General features: G+C 40.7%; 2 protein-coding genes across 8 annotated transcripts in view; one reads left to right on the forward strand and one right to left on the reverse strand.

The window, feature by feature from the left end:
- Positions 1–3,852, reverse strand: part of RNMT (RNA guanine-7 methyltransferase) — a 20,583-nt gene extending 16,731 nt beyond the window's left edge. Inside the window, exons 1-3 of one of the 2 annotated variants that reach the window (XM_061994649.1) lie at positions 3,754–3,852; positions 1,929–2,196; positions 20–152 (exon numbers count right to left, since the gene is read on the reverse strand). In XM_061994649.1, coding sequence (XP_061850633.1) covers positions 20–152; positions 1,929–2,159 — 364 coding nt within the window. In that variant the 5' untranslated portion in view covers positions 2,160–2,196; positions 3,754–3,852. Of the gene's footprint in view, positions 1–19; positions 153–1,928; positions 2,197–3,123; positions 3,428–3,753 lie in introns of those variants that run through there. The other variant, XM_061994650.1, reaches the window with a different exon arrangement.
- On the forward strand, positions 3,686–27,997 carry FAM210A (family with sequence similarity 210 member A). 6 transcript variants are annotated; one of them, XM_061994651.1, is made up of 5 exons: positions 3,686–3,992; positions 18,530–18,650; positions 19,807–20,279; positions 22,412–22,523; positions 23,761–27,997. In XM_061994651.1, exons 3-5 carry the CDS (start codon positions 19,831–19,833, stop codon positions 24,025–24,027), a joined length of 828 nt encoding a protein of 275 aa, XP_061850635.1. In that variant the 5' UTR covers positions 3,686–3,992; positions 18,530–18,650; positions 19,807–19,830; the 3' UTR covers positions 24,028–27,997. The 6 variants fall into 6 exon arrangements, with proteins under 6 accessions (XP_061850635.1, XP_061850637.1, XP_061850638.1 ...); XM_061994653.1 differs by having other exon boundaries at positions 18,533–18,650; XM_061994654.1 differs by having other exon boundaries at positions 3,686–3,949.

Below are 27,997 nucleotides of genomic sequence, written 5' to 3' on the forward strand. Positions count from 1 at the left end.
ATGAATTAAGGAAGCTTACCAATGAGGACACTCTTTGTCCAATTATTAAAGTTTCGGAGGTAGAATATGCGAGATTGGCTACGTTTTTCTAATCCAACTTCTTGAAGTTCGTTATAATGTGCAGCAACTGCTTGTCCATGGCCTACCTCCCCCTGTAGAAACAAGGGAAGGAGCAGACTCAAACAGTGAATTCTTTTAATTATACTTTCATTTAATTAAAAGATGTATTCACTTTAAAGATTTAAGAATATAAACAAGTAATACTATGAAGAGTACCATCATTACATGTATAAAAAATTTCCAATACCCATCCTAGTACTGATGTCAGTACTTGAACTATCAGAGACAGCTGCTTAAAAGAATTCATTCCCTTTTCAATTGATCCCAGTAATTTCCAATGGACAATGCCAAGCATTGTCCCGTATGGCACAAAGAAGCAGTCTACTCCTAAATATTATACTCTTAACATTTCTTCACCTTGAAAGTAATCTTCAACTATACACTTGAAACTAAAATACATGTTAAATAAAATACAAAGTACCAGAATACAGAGAACCAGTGAAAATTCTGTGAGATATAGTCTGAAATAGCAGTATAAACTAGAATGAAGGATTCTAGCACATAAAAGTGCTACAAAGCCTCAGACAGTATGAATTCCCACTGCAATTAAAAACATTCCCAACAGTGAGCTACAAAAATTAACACTCTGGTATCTTATTATTCAAATGGAAGTCCCTCCAGGGAAAATAAGGTTGGATCAACTTTTAACATGCTATGTGAATTCTTCAGTGTTTCATATCATTCTGGTAACCTTCAGAAAAACACATGAAATACTTGTCTGAAATCTCTGTGATTCCATCATCTGTTTATTACCACACTCCGCTGACTGATACTAACAAATATTTTGACCATTTCCAAGGCTGTTTTAGGGGAAGCACAGATGACTCCCTGAATGGCCACTGAAGGTGACATATGCCAGAATGGCTGATTGGAACAAGTGTGGGGGACATATTAATACAGCCCATTAACACATCTCAGCTGTTTCAAGCACAGTTGCAAACAGCTATCAACAATAATATCTATATGCTGGTAGCTGTGTCCAATACAATCACCTCTCTACACCCTTAAGCTATGCAAAAACAATGCATTTCTTGTCCATCTAAACCTTACCCTAGAACTACCTCATTAAAAAGATGAGAGGGTTAAGGAAGTTTCTAGAATGCAAAGGGCATCCTTCATTTTTACCAGATTGCTTAGCCATAAATCAGCATCCTGGAAAAATCCTGAATGAGAAACAAAACATAGATCAAAGACATTTTCAGATTATATTTAAATAGACTTTTCATTCTCCCAGTTAAAGGGACGAATATTTTTTAAGACTCTTGTAGTCTTAAAAAAAAAAAAGAACCATCTGTACACCTTGAGTACTTTGCTAACTAATCATACTGAAATTATATAACAGAGGATGCCGTTTCTAGAGTTTTCTAGATTATATAACACCTTACTCAGGAAATTAAAGGGCAAAATTGTCTTATGGAATAATCTCCCATGCACAGACAACTGGTATAGACAACTATACCAACACACAAGATAACAACATATAAAACATATGAACTCAAGGTATGAGACTTGGACTAATGCCTGCAAACCCTACACTCCGCTACACAGACAAAGAGTGATAGTCTTCGAATTAGACTAAGTTTGTGCTGAGATCAGTTTTCTTAAGACTATAATTACTAGCCTTCTTTCCCTTCTGTTAAGCTCAATGTAAGCTCTGCACCTTTTATTTCCCTAGGGAGCTACCCACAAACTTTGAAATTTGGTGTTTCGTTGGTTCGCATATGTTTAGCATGAATATTTTCAATTTTTTTGTGAGCTAAAGCTTTGAAATAAGGATTTGTACACAGTCAAAAAAAAATGATACTCACTGTTTTCTTAGGAGGTTCATCTTCAGGATCTAAATTCTTCCTTTTTCTGCCATGCTGATTACCACTATCAACTTCTTTCTCATTTTCAGTGGACTGCACTGTACCTGAAGTCGAACTATTGCCTTCACAACCAATACTTGAATCTGCTTCTGAAGTACAGGGTGTTTTCTCCACTTCTTCAGTCAAACTCTTCTCTGCTTCCTGTTCCTCTGTCTTGGTTAAATCAGTCATTTTTGACAGGTTAGTCTCCTTAGATCAGAAAAGAAATCTATAGGTGGAAAAAAAACCAAAACAAAAGAAAACAAACAACTACTTTCAGTGTTTAATTTCACTTACTCATGGTTGCAGTTATGACTTTCAATCATAACAATGGCATTATAAAAAAAATAACATGCTTTTACCCCGGACAACATACAAAATTCAAATTTTCCTAACTAGTGACTATAGACAAGACAATAAAATGTGTGGTATTTCAAAGTACTCTCACTGTAATAAAATAGAAATAAAATAAATATTTATTCTTTACAGTCAAATCTTTTTTAGCTATCTTTATTGATTAAACTGTGTTACTGGTTTTGAGCCTGTGATCTGTCTTTTCACCTCCCCAAATAAAGTAATCTACAAATCTCTTTGTTTAGAAACACAAGCTAACAAGTTCCCTCAAATAAGTAAGTTCCTTATTGAAACTGATGTTTTCAAATGGATTTCCTGAAAAAACAACAACCCAAGGAGGCTTTTAAACCCAAATGTTCTAATCAGTTATGAATTTTCAGGTTTGTCAAGAATATCCACTACACTTCCAGCTTCACTAAAGCTAGGAATCTTCAGCTATAACTGCATTTTCTGTATCTCCGCTTCACAAATATCTACGCAGTCTGTAGGACTGCAAATCACAACTACAAAGCTCATTTAGTCGCCAGCACATCCCAGCTTTCTTTTACATCACAATCAGGAAGCAGGGCACCTGCTTACTAATAAGGCACAATAGAGGTTATTTTAGTGACTCCTTTTCTGTAAGAGTGGCCTATCTCAGTCCTAACAAAAATCATGTACACCCCACTGTTTTAGCCTCCTAACAAAGGCCAAAGCGCTTTCCTTAAGGTGACCACCATACAGGAGCCCCGGAAGAGCTTTCCTCAGAACAGCGCCTCGGAGTCTGACTTAGAGAAGTAACCCTTCCTTTACGCTACCGCACCTGTCTCTCCTTTCCCAACAAGCGCGGCCTTTCCCATCCTCATCCGGCTATTCCAGGAAATTTACCAAATGCTTTCAAGACCCAAATTTACAAATGACCAAAAATTTCATAACCGGAGACGGCAACCAAACGGCCGGGGGGATCTCATCCGGAAGAAAAGCCGGAGATCTCAAAGCGCCCGGGGAATCGGGATCGGGACGGGACTGCGCTCACAGCCCATCAAGTCTGAGGCGCAAAGAAGCGACGGGCACTATAGTACCACCCTTCATCCGTCCCGCTACCGGCCAAGGCCCTACAGGCCTTCAGCTGCGTCACGAGGGAGTGCACAGAGGGCGGGCGGGAGCCCGGGCGGGGCGCCTACCGCGGGCCTCCGGAGCCCGCCGCGGCGAGTCCCGGCCCGCCACGCCACGCCAATGGACAAAGCGCGCGCCGCCGCAACCGCCGCCGCAACCGCCGCCGCCGCCACCAACTGGCGACAGCCCGTGGCCCGCCCGTGGCCCCCCCGCAGCCCCCTGCGCGCGCCGCCCGCCCTCAGCCCCGCCCTCTCCGGCTGCCCATGAAGCCGAGGGCCCAGGGGACGCGCCGCGCGTCCCCGCCACCGGGCCGCCCGGGAGGGAGCGCGGCACTCACCCGCACTAGCGCTCCGCCATTCTGTTTGCGGAAGTGACGCCCCTACCGCGCGGCGGCAACAGTGGCGACGTCACGTCCGCGGAAGGAGGAAAGGGGGGGCGGGAGCGCGGCGCTGCGCACGCATAAAACGTGCCTGACGGGGCCTGGCTGCCTAGCCGAGGACAGGACTACGGGCCCCAGGAGGCTGTGCGAGACGGTGAGGGGCGTGCCTGCGCAGCCGGGCCGCGCCGGGCCTCAAGGTGATGGTGGGGACGGGTGGTGCTGCACGTTACCCTGCTGCGCGGGGCGGGGCGGGGAGGAGAGGGGGGAGCGGCGCGCGCGGCAGTGGCCGCGAGTCAATCGGCGCCCGGCGCGTCTCCACGGCCCGAGGTCCCTGAGGAGGAGGAGGAGTGGTGGCTCGGTCGCAAGGTACCCGCTCGGTAGGGCCCAGAGGATGGGCTGCCGCCCCGCAGCGAGCGAAGCGGGGTGCGAGGCGCCTCGCTGAGCCGCTCTGGGCGGCCGGCGGCGGGAAGAGAGCGCGGCCGCTGGCCCACAGGGAACGGCGGCCGGCGGGCAGCAGCAGGAGCTGGCGGGCGCCGGGCAGGTTCCCGCAGCCGCGCACGGGCGCCCCCGCCCCCGGAGGCTTCTGCTGTTGCAGTCCCGGGGGATTGGGCGGTAGCTGGCCTGCGGCCGCTGTTCGCCGGACAGTCCGCTGAGAGGCGCGTCCCCGGGCGGGACGCCTGCTCGGAGCTCCCCGTCTTCCTCCTGGCCGGTTTTTTCTCTTGCGAACTCCAGGACCGTGGTGTCTGGCGGGAAATATGTCGGCCGTGAGTCTCTAATAGTTGTGCCGTTTAAAGAGCCGTAGTTAGGTTGTGCTCCTGAGGGTGTTTCTCTCCCGGGACAACCGATTACGCGAGTCGTGACTTTTTAGACCGCTTAAAGTGGCTGTAAAAATATTGTCTTAAAAATGTTTTGCGCGAATTTTGACGACTCATTAGTGACACGTGACAAATACAAACGAAGGATTGGCAACTTTCCATAGAAGAATCTCAAAACTGAGTAATCTGAGTCTTGCTCCATTTATCCGTTCACTGGTAGTACCACATTTTCTTGCTCATCTCTAGCTTTCAGCACTTTTTTTCCCTCTTACATTTTGTATAGACTAGCTTTGGAGGTCTCTGAAACGAATATTGGAGGCAGTGGCTGGCTGAATGAGACACAACCACAACCCTCTTGGCAAAGTTGCACAGAGTTATTGGTTTCCATTAGTAATCTGCTTCTCGTCATTAACTAGGGAAGTTTTTCAGGGAGTCAGACTCAGAAGTTGTAAGAATAAGACTGTCATAAAGCTGTCAAGTCAAATATGGAATTTGTCAATCATTACAGACTATGTATTCAGCCTCATTTATGTCTATTTCTGAAAGGTTATCTACAAACAGGCCCAAAAGAGAACATTAATTTGGTCACTAGTACATCAAGTGTTGTAGAATTCCTTACCAAGACTAATTCTGAAACTGAAAATGTTCCTCAATTTACCTAAGTCTGAAGAATGTTATTACTGTTACAGGTATAAACAAAATTATTTGCCGATGTTTTCCTACTTTAGGGAGAGACACTGAATAGGTTCTTCATTTGGAATGTGTCTTTGCAGTCTGTGCTGCTAGCTTATATGACTTGCAGCTGCTTCTGAGTGGGAAATGCATGCATAGAGGATAATGTGTCCCCACCATCCATCTCCTCCTATGGAGATGACAGCAGGTGTTTATCTCCTTTTCTATTCAAGGCCTGTTTGAGGTAAAAGGGGTATGACTGGCCTCTGTGGCAGCATTATTGAATTGCACTCCCACCCATCAGGGAGGAAAAAGTAATCGTTTATTTGGATAGGTGGATATCAGGTGGCTTGCACATGTCCAAAACTGAGTAGGCAAATTCAGACTGTTAAAGAGTACATAAGGAATATAAGAAGTTAAAGATTTTTCTAGCACGATCTACTTCACAGACTGTAGCAACTGATGAGAAGAGATTTGATCTGGTTTTGGTTTTTAGAAGGATCAGTGTAATTCTTCTGCTGTAGATTATCTTTTCTCCAGATAAACTGACCTAGCTCTGTGTGTATGCTTATGGCATCACTGAGAAACTGAAGTCTCATGGAGTTCTTGATGTCCTCTCCTCTCAGATAACAGCCCTCAGTTTGCATCTTGACCTGCTTCTAGACCTGTAAAGAGATTTAACTAGTTTTGAAGACAAAGCTACAAAAAATTCAAAGGCAAAAGCAGAAAGAGCACTGACTTTTAAAATTAAAAACTGCTAATTGAATCCATAACATTCCTTGCAGTCAGTTTTGCAGATTGGGAAGAAGATCCAATATTATCCTTGTTGATGTTAATACAATGTAAATCCAGACAGTTGAAGCTGAACTTATTTTGAAAGTTAGATGCTGCAGCAAATTTCACATCAATAATATTTCAGTATCAAGAATGGAATAAAACCACTGGAAGAACTGAGGCCTGGGCCCTCATGATTGAAGTCTTCCTGAACAGTAAGATATCGTCAAAACGGACCATAAGGATTTTACCTTGATATTCTGATGGGTAGCTAACTACTTCCATCACTTTATATTAAGCATCAACCTTAGGGTCAGGGATTCTTAATGACTGTAAAGTACTTCCAGTAGATTCTTTGACTGGAGGCGAAGGGATTGTGCAGTATGACAAAAACAACAAAGGATACTGATCAAGTTACGGGTCTCTTTAAGTCTTGCATCATGGTACCTTTAAAAACCCCAGATTATTCTTCATACCTCTGTTATTATAATACAAGTACAATAAGAGTAGAAAGATATTATTCAGTTAAAAAAGCCATGTAATCTATTATGATGACACCTTCCTAAATTCAGTTCACCTTGAAGGTACCAGTACAGGTGTGTTAAGTCCAACATACTTTGTTCGTATTAAGTCAATAACATATTGCTTCAAACTGTCAGAAAGATTATGATTTAACCAGCTGTTAATAGGCCAGACTGGTGTGCCTAGTTGTGTCAATCCTTTCACCTTTTGTCTGTCTAAGTGGTTAAGGACAGATGTAGCTTCTCTGTTAGATACTGGGTTAATGAAATGGGGTTTTAACCTGATTGGTGTCTAGATTTCTGCAGTGCAAATGGTAATGATCTATGTTCTCATTAACTCTGTTTCCTCTAAACTACAATCCTTTGACGTGAACATAGAATAACTATGGTTAGAAAAGACCTTTAAGATCATCGAGTCCAACCACTAATCTCACACTGCCAAGCCCATCACTAAACTAAACTATATCACTCAGCACCTCATCTATGCATCTTAAATATCTCCAAAGATGGTGGCTCCTCTGCCTCCTTGGGCAGCCCTTTGAAATGCTTTATAACTCTCCTGTTGAAAAGGTTCTTCCTAATGATGAATCTAAACCTCCTTGGTGTAACTTGAGCCCATTTCCTTATGTCCTGTCATTTATTACTGGAGAGAAGAGACTGACCTCACTATACAACTCTCCTTCAGGTAGTTGTAGAGAGTGATTACATCTCCTCTCAGCCTTCTTTTCTCCAGGCTAAACATCCCCAGCTTCCTCAACCACACCTCATAAGACCTGTTCTCTAGACCCTCCACCAGCTTTGTTGTCCATCTCTGGGCATGCTCCAGTATGTCAGTGTCCTTCTTGCAGTGAGGAGCCTAGAACTGAACACAATATTCGAGGTGTGGACTAACCAGCGCCAAGTATACAGGAAGAATCACTGCCTCAGCCACGCTATTTCTGATACAAGCCAGGATGCCATCGGCCTTCTTGGCCACCTGGGCACACTGCTGGCTCATGTTCAGCCAGCTGTTGATCGACACTCGCAGGACCTTTTCTGCAGGACAGCTTTCCAGCCACTCTGCCCCAAGCCTCCATTGTTGCATGGGGTTGTTGTGGCCCTAGTGCAGGACACAGCACTTGGCCTTGTTGAACCTCAAGCAACTGGCCTCAGCCCATCACTCCAACTTGTCCAGGTCTCTCTGAGGAGTCTTCCTGCACTCAAGCAGATCTATGCACCTGCCCAGCTTGGTGTATTGAGCAAACTTACTGAGGGTGCATTTGAACCTCTCATCCAGGTCATTGATAAAGATATTAAACAGAACAGGCCCAGGGGAACAGAACTGAGCCCTGGGGAACACCACTGGTGACCAACCAGTAACTGGATTTAACTCCATTCACCACCGCTCTCTGTGTCTGGCTATCCAGCCACTTTCCCATCTATCTCAGAGTAGGTCTATCCAAGCCATGAGCAGCCAGTTTCTCCATGAGGATGCTGTGGTGGGAGACTGTGTCAAAGGCCTTACTAAACTCCAGGAAGACCACATTCACAGCCTTTCCTTTGTTGACTAAGCAGATTATCTTGTAATAGGAGGAGATCGGGTTGGTCAAACAGGACCTGCCCTTCATAAAGCCATGTTGACTGTGCCTAAATCCTTTTATGTGCCTCACAATGGCACTCGGGATAATCTGTTCCATAACTTTTCCTAGCACCAAGGTCAGACTGACAGGTCTGTAGTTCCCAAGATCCTCCTTCCAGCCCTTCTTGTTGATGGGTGTCACATTTGCCATGATCCAGTCCACTGGGACCTCCCTGGTGAGCCAGGACTCTGCTGGTAGATGATGGAGAGTGGCTGGGCGAGCACTTCTGCCAGTGCTCTCAGGTGCATCCCCATGGACTTGTGCAAGTCAAAATGGAGCAGCAGGTCACACACCATTTCCCCTTGGACTAAGGGGACTTCGTTCTGTCACAGAACTACAGAATCTTAAGAGTTGGAAGGGTCATCAAAAAATCATCTAGTCCAACCTCCCAGCCACAACAGGACCACCTACAATAGGTCACACAGGAACTCATCCAGGTGGGTTTTGAATATCTCCAGAGAAGGAGACTACACAACCTCCCTGGGCAACCTGTTCCAGTGCTCCATTACCCTCACAGTGAAGAAGCTTTTCCTTATGTTTCTTTGGAACCTCTTGTGTTCCAACTTGTACCTGTTGCCTCTTGTCCTATCATTGGACATCACTGAGAACAGCCTGAGTCCATCCTCCTGACGTTTATGTATTTGTAAACATTAATGTCTCCTCCAAGCTAAAGAGCCCCAGCTCCCTCAGTCTTTCATGATAAGGGAGATGCTTCACTCCATCACCTCTGTGGCCCTGCACTGAACTCTCTCCAGCAGCTCCCTGTCCTTCTTGAACTGAGGGACCAAGAGCTGGGCACAATATGCCAGATGCGGTCTCATGAGGGCAGAGTAGAGGAGGAGGAGGAGAAACTCTCGACCTACTGTCCACAGTCCTTCTAGTACACCCCAGGATGCCATTGGCCTTGGCCACAAGGGCACATTGCTGGCTCCTGCTCATCCTGCTGTCCACCAGCACCCCCAGGTCCCTTTCGCCTACATTACTCTTAAGAGTTCATTCCCCAGCCTGTACTGCTACATGGGGTTATTCTTTCCCAGGTGCAAGACTCTACGCTTACCCTTGTTGAATTTCATTAGATTGTCTCCCCAACCCTCCAGCCTGTCCAGGTCTCATTGAATGGCAGCACAACCTTCTGGTGTATCAGCCACTCCCCCCCATTTAGTATCATCAGCAAACTTGCTGACAGTGCCCTCTGTTCCCTCATCAAGGTCATTAATGAATAGATTGAACAGTACCAGTCCCAGCACCAATCCCTGAGGCACTCCAGTAGATACAGGCCTCCAACTAGACCCTGCCCCATTGATCACAACTCTGCCTTCTTCCCTTCAACCAGTTAGCAATCCACCTTACTACCTGGTCCTCCAACCTACACTTTCTGAGTTTTTCTGTGAGGATGCTGTGGGAGATGGTGTCAAATGCTTTACTGGTATCAAGATAAACTCTTTTAGCTCAGGCAGGTGGGTGCCCAGAGCATAGCTGCTTTTACTGTTGAAAATTTGAGGCTAAGAAGGCATTAAGTACCTCAGCCTTTTCCTCATCCTTCTTACCCCAGTGCCTTGCAGTGCTCAGTTCTCCTCACATCTTCAAACTAGCTATGTATTGTGTGATTCAACAAAAAATGTGGGTTTTTTTAATGTGTCCAAACATGGCATTGCTCCTTCTAAACAAGGACAAGTGAATGGTAAATCAGCTAGGTCTCAGTCTGTGCACAGTGGAAGAACACAAGTGCCACTTAGTTGGGCTGTAAATTTTAATTCTGTGGATCAACTGTTTGATCTTGTCTAAAAACTGACCTTGAGCATGTGTAACAGTTCTTATATAAACAAAACAAGAAATTGTGCAGCTGTGAATGGGGCTTTTTTAGAGCATTGTAGCAGATGATTCCCTGCAGCTCTCTAGGACTTAATGCAATCTGCCCTTGCAGAGTGAGATGAGGGAAGGAAATGGAGGTTAATACAGTCAGGTGCTCATAAATTATAACACATGGCAGTCTTTTTTTTTTTTTTTTTTTTTCCCCAAATGGATGGATTCTGTCGGTTCCAACTAAAAATATGAGTGGCTTTATGACAGTTCTTTAACTCTCTTCCAAAAGTGGCTGGCAGAAGAGTTGAGTAGAGTGTGAGGGTTCTTATCTTTAATTGTAAATGTAATGCTTAGCCCCAATGTGTGCCAGTCAGTTAACTATTTGCTCTTATTGTTTTGTGGGTTTAAAGGCTGATTTTGCTGATGTTAAATGACATCTCTTGCTTTCCACCATCTCAGGCCATAGCATAGTACTTTCTGACTGAGGGACGTTTCTGTATTGAAACACAAGCTGTTGGTCATGTTGCACAGAATGCAGTGTGCTTTCAGAGGTTACAGCATTGCAGTCATGGGATTCATTTATCAATCTGAATACAGCAATATAGTAAATCTTCTACTTCAGACTATGAGAGGGAGCATTATTAGTGTCCTATTACTGAAGTCCCATTGGAGTTCCTTCTGGTGTGAAGAGACAGCTCTGTGAAACTGATGTTCTTTCGGACACTTGTAGATAATGTAGTTTTATTATTTGTATGGCTTGCAACATTAGCAATCATGTTTTCTATGCAAAAGATGCTGTATGAAACATTAAATTCAATAGTAGGCAAGAAAATTTCTCTGGTATCAAAACCTTAGTAAAAATTATACTTCTTTCATAAGAACAGTTCACATTCATTTATAGAGATGTGAGGAATAGCATTTACCGAAAATTAGATGAAGAGTGTCGTTTTGAGCATGTATGTGTTCTGTAAATGTTATGATAAGCTTCTTCACACATAATTTTTCAAGATATTCTGATTGATACTACACATATTTCCCCATATGGACAAGTTTGAATTCACAACAGAGGATTCAACACTTAGAGTATTTAGAAAAGATTTATACTGGAAGTGAATGTCTGCCAACAGTAATTCTGCTGAAAGATGAACGTTCTGTATTTTTTTTGCTGGGGAAAAATGACAGTTTTTCAGTGTTTGAAAATGTGAAATAGATGTGAGAATAAAAGAAAAACATCTTGAACCTAATGCTTCTACTGCAGATTCCGTTCTTATTGAAGCTGGGAAGGGAGTTTCAGTCTGGGTCTGGTTAAACTCATTCTTACTTTGTTTCTAATTGTAAGGCTTCAGAGTTTTCCCTCAAGGATGTTTTTCTAAAGTCTTAGAAGCACTTTGGGTGAAATTGATGGGTAAGAGACTTGTTATTTGATGGGGCTTGTTTTAAGTGTTTTGTAAAATTGTTTCATAATATAACTTGCATTTAAAATGTTATTATAGCCAATACTGTTGACTATGGTTGGGTTATGGAGAGAAGAGACGCAGAAAAATGAGAACCTGCAAGAAAAAGACAAGGTAGCAAAAATTTGATTTATCAAGGCTAGAAAAGAAACAATTATGGTAGTCATAGTGCAAGCTGAGGCAGAAGGCTCAGATGCTAAGATCTAAGTTTAAGGATATTCCTAGTAAATGCCTTTTATAATTAGTCACAAGAAGGTATTTGAATACATAATGTCTTATTCTATGGTCTGGGCAAAAAGGCTTGGTTAGCACCACTTATTTCAATGAGGGTCACAGTATCTGCAGTGTGTCTCCAGTTGATTCACTAGACTGTAACTCCAAGAGCTGCTTAAATATCATCTAAATTTTATGTTGATCAAATCCTGTATGATCAGAAAGATTATGAACTTTAAAAGGAGCTTGGCCACTAGAATTGAAATTATGAATAGCATGAAGCCTTGAGCAATTTGAAGTTCAGTTTTGTGTGCCCCTTTTGACTGCTTTTGATGAGTGATGTGCATAGCAGCTCTGAACTCTAGAGAAAGGTCATAGAACTTCATAAAAGAAATATCTGAAGCTTGAATATAGAACTAAGTTGTGTTTCTAATGCCTTCCAGCATGTGTTAAAATGTATTAAGAAGTCTTGAGATATGCTCAGTGAAAGTTGAAAGAGGTGAAGAATCTGGCAAAAGAACTATCAAGAGGGCAGATCCTAAGAGATTCTCAACTAATCTTTCACTGAAGTGTAGAAAAAATGATCTATGTATTTGTGTTTTAGCTTCTAACCCATCAACACTTTGGTTCAGCTCTTTTGCTGAGGGAGCTCAAAGCTGTGTGAGGAAACTGTTGACATGACGCTTGCTTATGTGAATTACCTTTTGCAACCTCTTAGTTACTAGTAGAAACTTTCAGCTGCTTTGTAAACTGCACCACCACACACATACACACTCCACGTTTCCATGTTAATGGCTCTCTGGTTGAAAACCCTCTGACAGAAAAACACATGTTTTTGGGAGGGAATTAACTAATGATTTATTGGGAGATAAGAGGACAGAAGAAAAGCTATTAGGTGTTGTTTGGGAAAGTTATTACATAAGAATATAATAGAAAGGAGGGAGAATAAGATCTTACCTGATCATTAGCCTAAAGTGAAAGGTAATGTGCAGAAGGGAAAAATAATAAGCAGATAAGTACAATCCCTACTTTGAATAAAGGAGATTTTTTAACCTATTTGGCATAGATTTGTATTTATATTTTTAAGCTGAGTTAATGTCTAAGCATAAATTCTCTAACTTGATTATTGCAGACATGTCTACAGAGTGACAAATGAACAAAAATCAGATCAGATAGCACTTTAAACGGCAGTCTTTTTCCCCATTTCTTGACGTATGCCTCTTCTTTTGAGGGCTTTTAGAACATTGAACATTGTGCCAACAAATTTACACTTTTTGGAAGGAACTGTGGAAGGTAAAGACCTTTTGCAGTATTAGTGTAAGAGGTGTATTTACGAAAAAAATCAGTAGAGGGCAGAATGTACTTCTGAATGAAGGAACCTAGCAAAGCAGGAAAAATGGATTAAAAGATGGAATAGCACCAGTTAGTAAAAACACAGTTCTGAAGAGTAGAAAGCACTACAAATGACTGTGATACTTTCTTTTAGAAGAATTAGAGAGAACGTTCACACTTCTATATAATGCTCAGCTGTGACACTGTCTTCCAACATTGAGGAAAATGGGGATCATAGAGTCATAGAATGTTAGGGGTTGGAAGGGACCTTTAGAGATCATCTCGTCCAACTCCCCTGCAAAAGCAGGGTCACCTAGATCAGGTCACATAGGAACATGTCCAGGCGGGTCTTGGAAGACCTCCGAGGAAGGAGACTCCACAACCCCTCTGGGCAGCCTGTGCCACTGCTCCGTCACCCTCACAATAAAGTAGTTTTTTCTTATGTTTAAATGGAACTTTTTGTGTTCCAGCTTCATCCCCTTGCCCTGTTGCTAGCTACTGTAGAAAAAAGGGATGTTCCAACCTCGTGACACCATTTAGATATTTTCTGGGTTGCATTAGGTTCTCTTGTTTTCTCTTCTGAATCCAGTCTTCAAACTTATGTCTACAAGAACTTATTCTTCCTAAAGCTACTTTTTGTTGTGTTTTCTTATACTGAAGTATCAGCAGATTGTAGTAGTGAAGATTGCTATCTAAGGGCCCTGTCATAGTTTAGTTTATGTTCCTCACTAATGTTCTTTTAGCAAGAACCAAGAGTAGTTTAGATGAAACAAGGATAAAAAAGTTGGTGACTTGTCTCCATTTAAATCAATATTAAACTATAGTATTAATTTTAAAGTTGTAGTGTAGCATTTACTAAGTGAAGATACTGTAGAGATTAGACATGATGGAGGTAGGATGAGGCTGATATTTTAAGGTCATTTATCTACCAGAGTTTATTTTTTCATTTGTTTTAACATGATTAAAAAAAAAAAAATCTGTGATGTTTCATCATGGCTTATTTGGCTTTACTGCCCTTAAACTAAAATATAGTGTTGGTGGTTTCTTTTAGGCATTTCTGAATAGTAGGCAAGATTAGACAGGTAGCGGTGCCCAAACTTCAAGTTATAACCGAGTTTCTTAGTTTAGAAAGAAGAAAAGATTTTGTCAGGGATACTGCAAGAGTAGTAAAGGTCAAAATACAGATTCAAAATGCTCATTAACACACTCTGAAAGTATTAATACAAAGAATAACAAGTCCTTATACACTGTAATTTTCCCATCCATGGATAGTGACTGCATGCTATCCTCAGTCAACTAAAAGGTTTCTAGTTATAATTTACATGAGTTTAGGTAAAACAATGCTGCTTTGCATGTGTTGTGTTGTTGTTATTACAGTGATTTTTTTTTTTTTTCTTTTCTTTTTAAATGTGTTTCCTGTTTTTTTAAGGCAACCCATATATCTTTTATTCAATTGGGGTTTTCTTATTTTGGTATATTAGCTCAGAAAGATGCCCTTATTTTTTAAATACACTATAAATAAATTCTCAAACAACTTAAATCTGAAAATTACTTTTAAATTATATTTAGTTAAAAGGTAATCAGTACCATGAGTTTATTAAACTGATTGGATTAGATTTCTTTACATTAGTTCTTTATGCAATTTGAAAGGTGAACTGGAAAGGATTTCTGAAAGTTTTATTTGTATCCTTTCACAATTCTTCTGTGTATACAACACAGCCATCAAAGTTTGCTTGATTTTTTTACTAAAAATGACAAGAATGTAAATTAGTTCTCTGGTTTCATAGAAAGATGTCTTGGGAGTGGAAAAAGTTTGTGGATTTTCATTGAGAACTCTCCTGTGGTATAATTAATGTTCTTTTTTTAAACAGTATCAGAACAAATGAAAATGCTTTAAATTAGTCCATATTTACATACTGTGTCCAGTGTTTGTGGCAGAAGTAAGAAACCTGTGTAGTCTACGTATAGTCTACTCCAAGTCCCTCAGATGCTTTCTTACCTCTTTTATGGAAGAACTTATGCTGAAGTTTGTGCCATCTTGTATCCATCCCCCATTCTTGTATTATAATTTCTCTGGTAGCTCAGGAAAGGTTAATTGCAACAGGGTAACTGTTTTTATACAAATTATCTTGATCTCAGTTTTGTCTGACAGCATCTTTGACATAATTTCTGTTTCCAGCAGCTGATATCCACAGCAGCTTTTGCTGTACCTATATTGTCCTAGCTTGTTACTTCTAATTTTCCAGTGATCCTTTTTTGGCATTAAGTGTTAGCACACATCCACAACCATGAATCTGTAGTCACTTAGACCAAGTCTATGACATTAAAAAGATCCTGAACTTTTGTCGTCCTCAGGAAGAAAAGCAAATCTAATCTCATCTTCCTAGTAGTCAGTGTAAGGCAATATAAGATTTAGCAGAGCAAATGCAAGAGATAGAGCACTTCTGCAGTGGATCAGGTTTATGCCAAAACTGATCTAAATGTAACATAAGTATAAAAAAACAACCCCCCTAGCACCATAATAAGAGGCTGATCTATACTTTCTCTTCAAGAGGCCACTAGAGCAGTCCAGTTGTCAGAGGGCTTGTTGATAGCTTGCCATGAAACAGACATGCCTTCAGGAACTAAATGGATGTCCAGGAATCCCAGCCAGGAGTATGTCCTGAACAGCCAAAATCTCGTCAGCTCAGTTTACAGCCTCCTGGAGATACTACTAAAAAGTTAGCTGGAATATGACAGCACTGAAGAGGAGCCGTTATCCCAGAAGTATGTCAGTATCATTTCATGGATTGTCCTGCTAACATCTATTCAGTCACCGACCACACAGGATTCTTACAGCAAACAACTATATTTGTCTTTAGACATCTCCTTTTTTTTTTTCTTGTGACATTTTTAACAGAAAGATAATGTAGAATTTTAAGATGCTTTCAAACACCTTCTGCCCACACACCCACCCACCCTTGCAAAATTCTCATGCCACAGACGAGCTGTTTTTCTACCTTGGTATCTGAAGCTTCTAGTTCTGTCCTTTTCTGTGCCTTTGCAGCATGGTACAACAGAATTTTTAAAATTAAATAAATGAAGAAAACTTTTGACAGATCATTAGGTGCAATTGTGGAAAACGTTTTGGTTACTGTCCTAACTTCCTTAGAATCTGAGTGTTTTTAACAGCCTAAAGTTACTGGGGCAACTTTACAGCTCTTTACAGCTCCAGTAATTTCTGTAAGAAAACTATTAGAGGACAAAATTGTCTCAAATCCATAGGTTGACATACTTTCTCCTGCTGCATGTTAAGTGCACAGGATACTAGGAACTTCATTTCATCACTTGCATCTTAAAGAACACGTTTCTCTATTCATCTCATGTTTTGAAGGGATGAAACAACTACAGTTTTTGTATTTCGTGGGATGTCCAGCCACATTTATTATGCATGTTTGAGTTGTTTGTCCTGTTTTAAGATTTGTTTACAATGTTGAGCCAAGTAATTAAAGTACTACAATTGAGCGTCTGCACCCGTCACCCTGAAGTGAATAATATATTAATCTGTTATTCACTTGCTTTTCCTACATCCTACTGTAACTATTATAATGCTTCCCTCATTTAGTCTTGTAATGCTGCTGGGTAGTAGCATAATCCTCAGCCTATGGACACTTCAGAAGTCTTTGTTCATTTAGGTAAGTAAAATAAAGCATGTACCAATGAAATAGTAGGATCACTGGGGAACTTTCAGCCTTACGTTGAAAAGCCTGTTTTCTTTCATTCGCTCAAGTATAAGCACTACCATATCTAAGCCTTTTCTTGTGTATCAAGCATCTAGCAAAAGCCTTTTTAAAATGGAGAAGCATAAAGTAAGTTATTTCTGTTAGCTAGAACCAGAGTATCATCTGTGCTTACAAGGTTCAGGACCTTTTCACAATCTATCCTAGAGGATTAGTGAACCTTTCTTTTGACCAGACAGGTCTTGCGTCATGGAGAAAAACTCTTCAGTTAATGAGTTGCAAGTCCATCTGAGGATATAGGAACAAAAAAAGTGGTGTGGCAAATCTTGTCAGTGGTGTTGATAGTTTCTCTGCTTTAAAGCCATCAGTGACATTCTGTTTTTAAGGCTTTATACAGTGCACTCAACTCTGAGACCTGAAGCCTTGGAACTCTACAACTATGTTACCTACTGACTGTGTGTTGCATACATAGTGCTGACCTACTGTTTCTGAATAAAGAGAATTCTCACCCCCCTGGAAGCCATTTCCTACTGCAGTGTTCTGTAGCCATTGCAGTGAATCAGAGGTGTAGTACAGTGTTACTTCTGTGCTGTCAGTAGTGCTGGTCAGCAAAATCCAGAGGCGATGTTCTGAGAAATGCTGCTATGTATACAGTGTAGAATGGGAAAATTCAGAAATATTTGTTCAATTTCTTGATTCTGTACAGAAGAATGGTCTTCTCCATTGGTTGTTGGAGTGCAAATTCCTCCATTACAGTAACATTAACAAACCGAAACCAGAGCGCTGAGCATAGTTTCCCCTGTGTTGAACAGTGGTAGCTTTCAAAGCTGGCTTGGAACAGGTCTAAGAGTACTGTCCACTGAAAACAGATGACCAGTGGAAGTCTGAATCAAGATCTCACAAATTCCTGTAGATGGATGGGTATCCTTTGCTGAGTCTGCTGGCTGGATATTGTGAAAATCTACTTAGGGCAGATGCTGAGTGTCGTGTACTATTAGTGAGAGGGGATGACAGTCCTCTGTCAGACCTGTTTTCCCTCAGGAGAGGAGTGTAAGTGGCAATAGGTAAGCAATGTAGTTGTCTTCAATTGGTACAATTTCTGTCAATCAGTAAGGCAGTTGGTACAAAAGTGCTGTCTTAAGACTTGAGTTTTGCTGAGTGTTCTCACTACTTGTTTTGAGAAACAATTGCATTCAGATCTTAAGTCAGCAAGAATCTCCACTTCTTGAAAAACCAAAGATACCACAAGCAGTGAATTCTTACAGAGACTGACTTGTTGAGAGGCAGTACCTGTAGTACCTGTAGCTGACTTCTGCTCTATAAGCAGTGACACTTCTTAGCTCCCACCAAGTTTATAACTCAACAGGAGGAGTAACTGTTTGCTTGCATAGAGACCAGAGTTCCCTTTTCCCCTGTTGCTGCAGTACCTCCTGTTAGTATGAGTGGGTGTCTGTACTTCACATGCAGGGTGGAAGGTCTCAGGGAGTTTGAAACCATTGTGTCAGTCTTTTCCCCACATTAAATATTGTCGTTCTAATAAGTACAAATCATTCAAGCACAGCAATAGAATAAAAAGTACCTAGAGAACATATAGGCATGAATGTTCCAACAGATGCATTTGGGCTAGGGAAGCTTTTCCCCCTTGGAAGGAAACTAATTCACAGTTGAGAAAAACCCTCACATTAGTGTCAGCGTGCAAAGGGGAATTTGTACCTGTAACATCTTCAGTAAGAAAGATTTCAGACTGACCAAAAATCTTCATAGTATTGATTGGTTGCTGTTTATCTAAATGTATCTTTTTTTCTACTTTAGCAGAGTCATCAATGTGTTCAAGGCATATATTTGAAAGGTGTAAAACTACTGGAAGAGTTGCAACTCTTTGAAGATACAAGCCTTACCATACTTCTCTTGTGTATCTGGAAATTAATAAAGGGTACGTATGAATTGTTTTTTAATATTTCTGCCAGTGTTATAAAGTACTGAGCATTTTCAGCAGCCTAGACAAATTCTCTATCAAAACACCTGATTGAAATCTATCTGAGGCTGTAGATGAAGAGGAGGCAGATGAGATGACATTCAGTTAAACTTGAATGACTTCTAATTTGGATCAAGAATTAATTAAAAATGTGAAAGCTTTGGAAAGATTTGAAAACGGTAATATAGCTGACAACTTGCATTAGTTACATAAAATCAATCAGTGGCACTTTTTCTGGAGGAAAGGAAAATCAGTTCTGTAACTTGAGTCACTATATAAAGGAAAAGAGGGTGTTTCATTCATTAGTTCGAAGCAAGAATTTTTGGGTGAAAAAATTACTTCTCGGTGTCTGTACATGCCAAACAAAATTCCTCTCTTCTGGGAATCACTCAACGGTTCTCTCGAACTTTCAGGACTAACTTAACTGCATGATTTTTTTGAGTGCGTAATGATTTACTGTGAACTGGGTTATTCAGTTTTAAAATACTCTTTGCATTGAGATATTTCAGTTCAATTTTGCTGCTGTTACTACATGACATTTAATAATACCATTCCCCTTCTGGCAAGCAGTTATAGTTAGGTTTATTACTATTCAGGTTATTGATTATTGATCAATTAATGATTATTGGTTTTGACTTTTTTTTCTGCTTAACTTGTTCAAAATTGCATAGAACATGAAAGTTTATGCCAAAAATTAATTTTAATTGTACTTCTGGGAGCTCATACTGCATTTATGTGGACTCAAAGTGTTACTGAAACTGTCAATCAGAAGAGATGTTTCAAAGGGAACTTTTCAGTAACTGGGCCAGATAATGCAAATAAAAGCAGTAGATAGCACTAAACATCTAAAAATGCTTTTAGAAAGTAGAACAAGCACTTTAGCTATGAGGAGCAGAGTATTAAGTGAAGAGACCATTTTATATCAGATTGCTAAAGAAGTGAGATCTAAAATTCTAGAAGGAAACAATTTCTGCAAAGCAAGATAAGGAAAATCTTTTAAAGGAGAAGAGCAGAAAGCAGTTTAAAACTTGAGAATTTCAAGTGGTATTGGAGAAAATAGAAATCAGATTATTGAAATGCAATTTACTTACTCTTTTTCTTGTTTCCTCTGTAGGGATCTCAGCCATACTTCAACAAAATGCAACGAAGTCTATTACACACAGCATCTCAGCTGGTGCATGGCACATGTTTGGCTTTTCCTCGCACTAGTATCTTTCATTGCTTAAAAGGACAAACGGTGTTGTCTAGTGTTGGATGCAAAGTGATTTTAGCACTGGATCCTCCTAAACAATGTCTTCATGCAGGTGTTGCATGCTTTGCCTCAAAGAAAAGTGCTTTTTCATCACAGCCAGCAGACACTCCTCGCAAGGTGCCAGAAGAAAGCAATCCTTTGACTTCGGCTGCTGATACACCCAAGCCGAGCCCTGTAGAGTCAGATTCTTCAGAGCCTGATCCATTACAAGACAAATCAATTAGTCTCGTTCAAAGATTCAAGAAAACTTTCAAACAGTATGGAAAAGTCATGATTCCGGTCCATCTTCTGACTTCCACTGTGTGGTTTGGATCCTTCTACTATGCAGCCATAAAGTAAGTTGATATTTTGTTGCACTGCCCAGTACTGCTGTTGAATTGAGACTGACTTTCACAGGTTAAAGGACATACGAGTTGTTACTACGTGTTGAAAAGTGTCTCTGTGTAGTATGGAAACGAGGCTACTTTTTTTTTAATGAAGTTTGAGTAATATCAAAAGTCTGTAGGATTTGTGTATGTGTACATAGTGTTATCATGCAGTTATTGCTATGTACCAAATATGTTGTTAGTATTTGGAAGAATGCCCGTTTGCCCAAAATATGCATTCATGTAAACAGCATTGAAATTATTAGTAACCTCTCCCAAGGTAAAGGTGGGGATTTGGAATCCTGATTACAGATTGCAGAGTGAGATCTTTGTAGACCTGTTTGGTTTTTGTCATTTGACTTGAGGGATATTTTACCACTTCTTCCTTTCTTCAGCCCCAGTCCTCCCTCATCAGTGTACTTTCATGGCATTCACCTCACAGGCCATGGGTATATTTTCATTTTTTTTAGTTTTCTGTCTTTCCTGCCTTCCACTGAAAAAATTGTCACTGTAGACCAGACTTTTTATCTGGAAATTAAATACTAGTGTGACTAAGAAAAGACTAGTTAAGTCTTACAAGTTAAGTTTCTTTCAGGTATAGCCTGTGCCACATACTGTTCTGAAAAATGGCATTTATTAGAGGAAAAGTAGCCCAACTATATCAGCTATAAGCTGCTAGTTCAGATGAAAGAGGTTTTATCTATCTGCAAGTGGCTTGATAAATATGAATAAATGTTTATCTATGGATTGCTAGTGTTGTATATTTATTAAAATAGAAAGCATAAAACAACAACAGTTTGTGGCAGCAAAGATGGGGCTTTGACATCAGAATGCCTTACTGCACAAGTGTTTGGTTTAGCTGCTCTAACCAGATGGCATCGTTGCCCTTTCTAGGAGCTATAGATCCAAATGTCATTCTAAATTTAGCTCATGTCAGAGGAATAATGGTCTTGAGCTATAAAAATATTTTGCTTTGGATGAATTCATGTTGGTGCTTAGATCCAGACACTTCAAATTGAGGCAAGTGTACTTTTCTTGAAACAATTTAGCTGCTAAAACAGGTGTTTGATGTATGAAAACAATTGAAATATTTAACTAGAAACTAGTTACAACAAAGCTTTGGTTTGTCATGCCTCAGGAGCAGCACCCTCTTGGAGTGGAAGGGTTAACTTTCAAAATGATTGCTTATGATACAAGACTAAACAGTGATGGCCTAAGAAATAACGTGGTTAATGCTGTCTTTCCCATCTTACCACGTCTCCGTTTTCTACCTGGGGAGAGGCCTTCAGACTGTGGTTTCTAGTAGCTGTTAATGAATTACTGCCTGTTGCTGTTCCTGATGCTAAAGTGACTGCATGCATAAAAATGCTTAAAATATTAGGTAGAAATGGATAGTCATACTAATATGCAATCTCACTAAACATTGGAAAGTCAGGTCTATAAGTATGTAGCTTTCTATTGTGATGTGAAAGCAGGCTGTCTTTTTTTATTTGGTGCTGATGTTAGCTTCCCTGGTATTCAAATAAAAAGAAACTGTGATAGGAGCTTCCTTCACCCATCTTGCCAACTTGTCAATGTAAGGTAGGACATCTGGGCAAAAAAAAAACACTGAAGTTTTGCCCATATAACATGTTGCTTCCTCTTTTGCCACATTCAGTTTGTTTTATGTATTTAAAAGTGAATGGAGGACACTGAAGTGTAGATTCTGTCCTTCTGGACATGCTGCAGATTAGTCTGAAACTTTAATAAAGAAAAAATAATTTCAGGCAAAACTGAACATGAACTTGTCCAGCTGCAGCCTGAGTCTTACTGCTCTTGCAGCTACTTCCCTCCAAACATAATAAACTGGGACACGGGCAAGTTAGTAGCTACTCAGCCCAACAGGGATAATACAAATGGATCACCTCTTGGAGTGCTGAAGAGAACATTAATTTGCCTATATGTCCTGAAATATAAATCCTGTAAGTATATTGCTCAGATGAAAAAGTACTTTACTATCTAATTACATTTGTATAATAAAGAGTAGGCATGGTACTGTAAATCACTGCTCAGGATGCAAATTCTAATTCAGGTTGCCATATTTTTTTTTTTTGCCTTTATAGAGGAGTGAATGTTGTTCCGTTCCTAGAGTTGGTGGGCTTACCAGACAGCATTGTAAGCATCCTGAAAAATTCCCAGAGTGGAAATGCACTAACTGCATATGCATTGTATAAAGTAAGTATAGTTAGTTTGTTAATAAGCTCTAAATCTTGCCTGGTGAACTAAACAGGGTTTATCTGCTCACAGCAGAAAGAATTCATGCCTTTTTCTCTCTGATAGTTACACATCCTTGAGCACCCATTTTTGTAGTAAAAATAGTCACGTGCAAGTCAAGGTGGGCTCTGTGCTCCTTTAAAGAGTCTGACTGTATTTCTAAAGTAACTTTTGTTTGATGTGGAACTATTGTCTGCCCTCAAGTTTAATTTACTCCTCTTGGATTGCTGACATAATTAACAGGGGTAACAAGGCAAAGTCTAAAAACTTTATGATTTCCAGAACAAAAGGACAGTTACTTTTATCCTAGAGGATTCACCAGTTTGTCTTCCTTAATTTCTCCATCGTTGTCAAGTCTTTTCATTGTCTTAGCTGTATCAATTACATTCTGGCTTGGGTCCCTTTTGTTGCTTTGTATATGTGCACAGTCCTTCTTTGGGAAACCTGAAACATGTTAGACTGTGCAAAAGCAAAATAATGTATTTGCTTCAAATGCCACTCATCTCTTTTTATTCCCAAAGGGGTTATTTTCGCAAGCAACACGTGAAAGTGCTACTCTTGCTAATTATTCCTGTGCCTAAAAGAGACCAAATAGATCAATGTGGTTAAATATAAAGTTTTTATTATAGCCAAGAGATCTGGCAGTGCAAGTACTAGAACAGGTTGCAAAAGGAAGATTGTGCAGCCTTTGTCTTTGAAGTTCTGAAAGGACAGGTTAGTCTATCTAGAATAACAAACCTGGTTTGTTGTGTCTTGGATTAGCTGACCTGTTAAGGTCTCTTAGCTCTAGTTTTCCATATGTGAGTCCTAGTTTTGGACTGCAGGATGCCTGTACTCTTGTGAGTGGTGGAATTTAAAGCATATCTTGTCAGTATTTCTGCTTTGCTTATATAGCTCTGGTCACATGCTGTCTGTCCTGAATGGTGTTCTCACGTTTGTCCCATGGGCTGCACAGGAAGTTGTCTGGTGGCTTTGTTAAAATGGAAGTCCAAGGCCTGTGCTGGTTTTGTCAAAGTGATGCTTTAAGTAAAAAGTATGCATTTCTGGGGGGTGTGCTGCAAATTGGCTTTATTTCCTTAAAAATGGAAGATCTTTTTAGTATCTGACACTGGCCAAATAAATTCTTGATATTAAAAACCTTTTCCTAGATAATATTGTCCTGTTTTATTGATGTGGTGTGTTCTTTGTTTTCTTGAAGATTGCAACTCCTGCCAGGTATACTGTGACTTTGGGAGGAACATCCATTACTGTTAAATATCTACGAAAGCATGGCTACATGTCCACACCACCACCGGTAAAGGAATATCTACAAGATAGGATGGAGGAAACAAAGGATAAAATTACAGAGAAGATGGAAGAAACAAAGGATAAAATTACAGAGAAGATGGAGGAAACAAAGGATAAAATTACAGAGAAGATACAGGAAACTAAAGATAAAGTCTCATTTAAAAAAATTAAGGACTAGGAGAGATGTTTAATGTTTTGATATAACAAACTTAGCACTTTAACCCTTTGTGAGGCAGGATATACAAAATGTACTTCTGAGCTTTTTTGCCTCTTTCCCCCACCCCTCTTCTGGAGACTACAATTGCTCTGCAGGTTTAAAAGTTCTGTATCACCACCAAGGTTAAAATTCCGTGGGGGTAGAAGTTGTGACAAAGTTTCAATTTACAGAAGGAAAAGTGAAATTTGAGATTAGAAGTTTGTGTATTGATTGATTATAATAGTGTTGTTACTCTTCCCTCTTTTTTTTAATTCTCCTCCCAAACTGAAGATAGTTTCTTCCAAAAGCCACCACTTTATTCTTCTTCAATCGTAGTGCACAGCCGCTGTTCCATTAGACTGATTCTTCCATTAAATGAGTCTGAAGATCCTTCTGCTGGGAAAAGCAACGAATTTTGGTTTGCAGAATCTGTGGACCCAGGCCTCTTCAGTCATGATCATCTCTTGGCTTGGAGACAAACTGTTATCACTGATACTGCACGTGAAGGAAGCAATGCATTAGCTGTGCAGTGGGAATTAATTGTAATGGCTACGTTTACTTCAACTGAGCTGAGAGAGCTCACAGGTTGAGACCATGAATCTTTCTTGGACAGTATATCTCTTCAGATATCTCAACTGAAAGCTATAGGAAGATGAATAGACATATTTTCAAGTACACATGGTTTCCTAATGTTGATTTACAGTAGAAAGGTATTAAATGAAATTAATCAGTTAACTGCATATTAAGAACTAGATTTTTTTTAAAGCTATGTTAAAGTTTACAAGACTGTTCTATTTTGGTTTTGGAACAAAACAACTCCAAAGAAGTTTACTTGAGGAACTGATATACTAAGGGGCTTTTTTAATACATGTGAAGTTAAAGTTAAACCCAGAAGTTCCTCCTCCTATTTGGGAATCCCTCAGACTTCAATTAAGACAATGTAAGTGTAATTTTTGAGAAAGCGTTCACATTGTACCAAACTTGCTTCCCCTAGATTTTCTTAGGTCAAGCAAACACTTATAGCTGAAGGCTGAAGTTCTGTCTCAGATGTCATAAAGGACTAAAACTGAAACCAACGTGTTTGACTGGGCAAACTTCTCACATCATTTTGTTCAATTATAGGCTGAATTGAAGTGATGTTTTTCCTATTTCCATTACAGATCTCACTTTATAGCAACTTTCTGCATTATTGTCTTTTTTTTTTTTTTTAACAAAGGTAGGTTTTCGCAGAGGGGTATGGGGAGGCAACAGGAGTTGGAGCCTGAGCCCTGTAATTGACTGGCGTAAAAAAAATATAGCTGATACTTTATCAGCTCTGCCCCACTCATGTTTTCAGTCCAGTCTCTGAGGGCCTGTCCATTTTTGAGTTGTGCAGGACTGATAAAATACTTCTGCCTACATGTCAGATAATAACTGCAAGCTAATGCCTACCTCACAGGGATGTTGTGAGGAATAATCATTGTATATTCAGTGCCCTGAAGACGTAAAGTGCCATGTTTCTGATAAATGTTATTAAAAAATTCTGTGAACTCCTGTGCTCTTGGGATTAACATTAGTGTAGGATTGGAGTTAACAGATACTTTTCTTCCATCTTTCAGTTCTGGTGTATTTTTCCTTGCTGTCCCCATGCACATGTTCTTCTGATGCTGGCATTTATTTCCATTTTCACAGCACCCTGCAAAGCCTGATGTCTGCCTTCATAATGCAGCATGGCTGACCTGTCAGGCTCAGGCAAGTATGGGAACCTCTTGGTGCAGCTCACAAGATCCATCTCTTTGCATGTGGCAGGGGTAGCACAGAGGCTCCTGGGTGTCTGAGGATGTGTCTGCAGATGAGTCTTGGTACCCTGTCCTTTTGCCCTTCTATGTCCAGCTGGCCTGGGACCACTCCAGCACTTAGCAGGACTAGTGATGGATAATCTTGAGTACCAAAGATCTCCTATTACCTAGGTGCAGTGTTTTCCTATGTGACCATTTCTGCATCTACAGGAACAGCTCATAGTGACTGTTGGCAACTGCCATATCTATGTAGTGTTTGGTTAATTTTTCAGCATGAACAGCCTTGAGGAGTTTTTGGGACAGCCCTGTCCTCCACCCAGCATCTGAACAAAGCACACAATTATGTCGATCACTCACACAAAGCAGGAGATGAAGTCTTCAAGACTGAGAGTCTGCCCTGGAGAGCTTCTGTGACAATTAAATGCTTGGTTTTACAGGTGACCGTGTCTCAAGGTGGCCTCATTTGGAATCAATTCATTGCCTCGTTAGTGCAGAGAACAGCTGGGACACCTAGGGAGTGAACAGTCTCTGCGTGCCCAGTACATACTTATGTTACACAGCAGTTTTAACTTTACCCTAAAGTTGACTTTCATCTTTGTATCTCACTTATAATTTCTTTTCCCATAGCTCTTGCAGCAAGAGTAGCGTGCAGTTCTCCTTACCAGGGTGTCCTGCTGCTTGAGTCGGGCAGTGAGTCTGAGCTGTACTCACTGGGTAGCTGCCTTAAGCAAGAGGGGCCTGTGACCAGCACAGGGTCTCTTGCTGGTTACCAAGCCAGCACTGTTGGTACACACTGAAGTGGTAGCACTGTGGCCTGGTAACGCGACAGAGACAAAGTAGTGTCCCAAGATGCAGCTGGAGCCAAAGTCAAAACAAATTTTTCTGATTATTTCCCCTTCAGGGTGTCAGCTTAGAGCATTGCTCTGCATTCATCCTTGTTCATCTCTTACTGTCAGCAACAATAATAATTAGAGAATCATAATTATCTCCTGGCAATTATCTGACTGTTTTTATGAAGATTATCTTCTTAAGTGGAAAGAATACATCTTGATTTCGTAAGCCCACAGGTCAACATGTAGCATTAAGTTTGGGCTTGAGTTTGATGATTGAGCAATCACAGAGAAGGGACCACAGGGGAGGATACAAGGGCTTGTTTAGGAGTGGGGAAAAAACAACCCAGACCTAATACAACAGGAGAAAAATTTGCTAGAGAAACATAGTTACAGAAAGATTTCTAGCTGCTTCTGGGTCTGACCAAATGGCCAGAAAGAGACTAGACTAGAACCCAGAGGAGACCCTGCCTCAGTCAAATTCTCCAGCACTGATTTTAAAAAGTGTTGTTTGGGGATTTTATTTTTTTAAAGGTACTGTTTCAAAAAAAAGAGACAAAAAATAGCCTACAAATCTGTTCCTTTTTCTAGGCAAAACGGGTATAATTGAAAGCTGCTCAGTGCTTTGCAGGCACTGGACGGGAGACAGCCTTGTGACACAGGGCATCACCGTGAGTGCTGAGGGAGTGTTTGCTCTGCACAGACACGGCAGCGAACGCAGCACTGATCAAAAGCCATGGCGTAATGATGGCTGTGATGATAGTGCCCATCTCTGAAGGTGAAGCCCCTTTTCTCTAAACCTTGTCCTCCATTGCCAGTAAGAACAGTCCTCTATGCGAAGGCAGAGGTTCAGGCAAGCTCCTGTAGCTCAGCACTCTGAGAAAACAGCACATGGATGAGCTCAGGGAAATGACAGTGAGTGCTGCTGGCAAAATCTCATTTGCCGCCTCTGGGCTTCAGCGTTCCCCGGGAGTAACTCATGAACTATGTGGCAATATTGCTGTATTAGGTGGCTGAGGTAGCTGAAGGACTAATCTGCTCCAAACACTGTTTTGACAATGTTGGTTCACCAATGGGCTAAGTCCAGGTTTAACGTTTAGTACCAGATTATATGGGCCATGGCTTCCTAAAATGTATAATACAGTATGATCTCATGTTGGTCAAATATTCGACAGTTTTTGAGTCAACTCCATTGGCAGTCCAACTCATTACAGAATCAAATAGTCTAAATCTTCCTTTTTTAATCTCCTGCTAAATCAAGGATCTTACCTTCTCTTGCAATCAGAATAAAGTCATAAAACTGACGTAATTTCCACTTGACAATGCCGTGTTGAATCCATCTGA

Source organism: Colius striatus, chromosome 4, assembly GCF_028858725.1.
Source record: "Colius striatus isolate bColStr4 chromosome 4, bColStr4.1.hap1, whole genome shotgun sequence".
Classification (NCBI taxonomy): domain Eukaryota; kingdom Metazoa; phylum Chordata; class Aves; order Coliiformes; family Coliidae; genus Colius; species Colius striatus.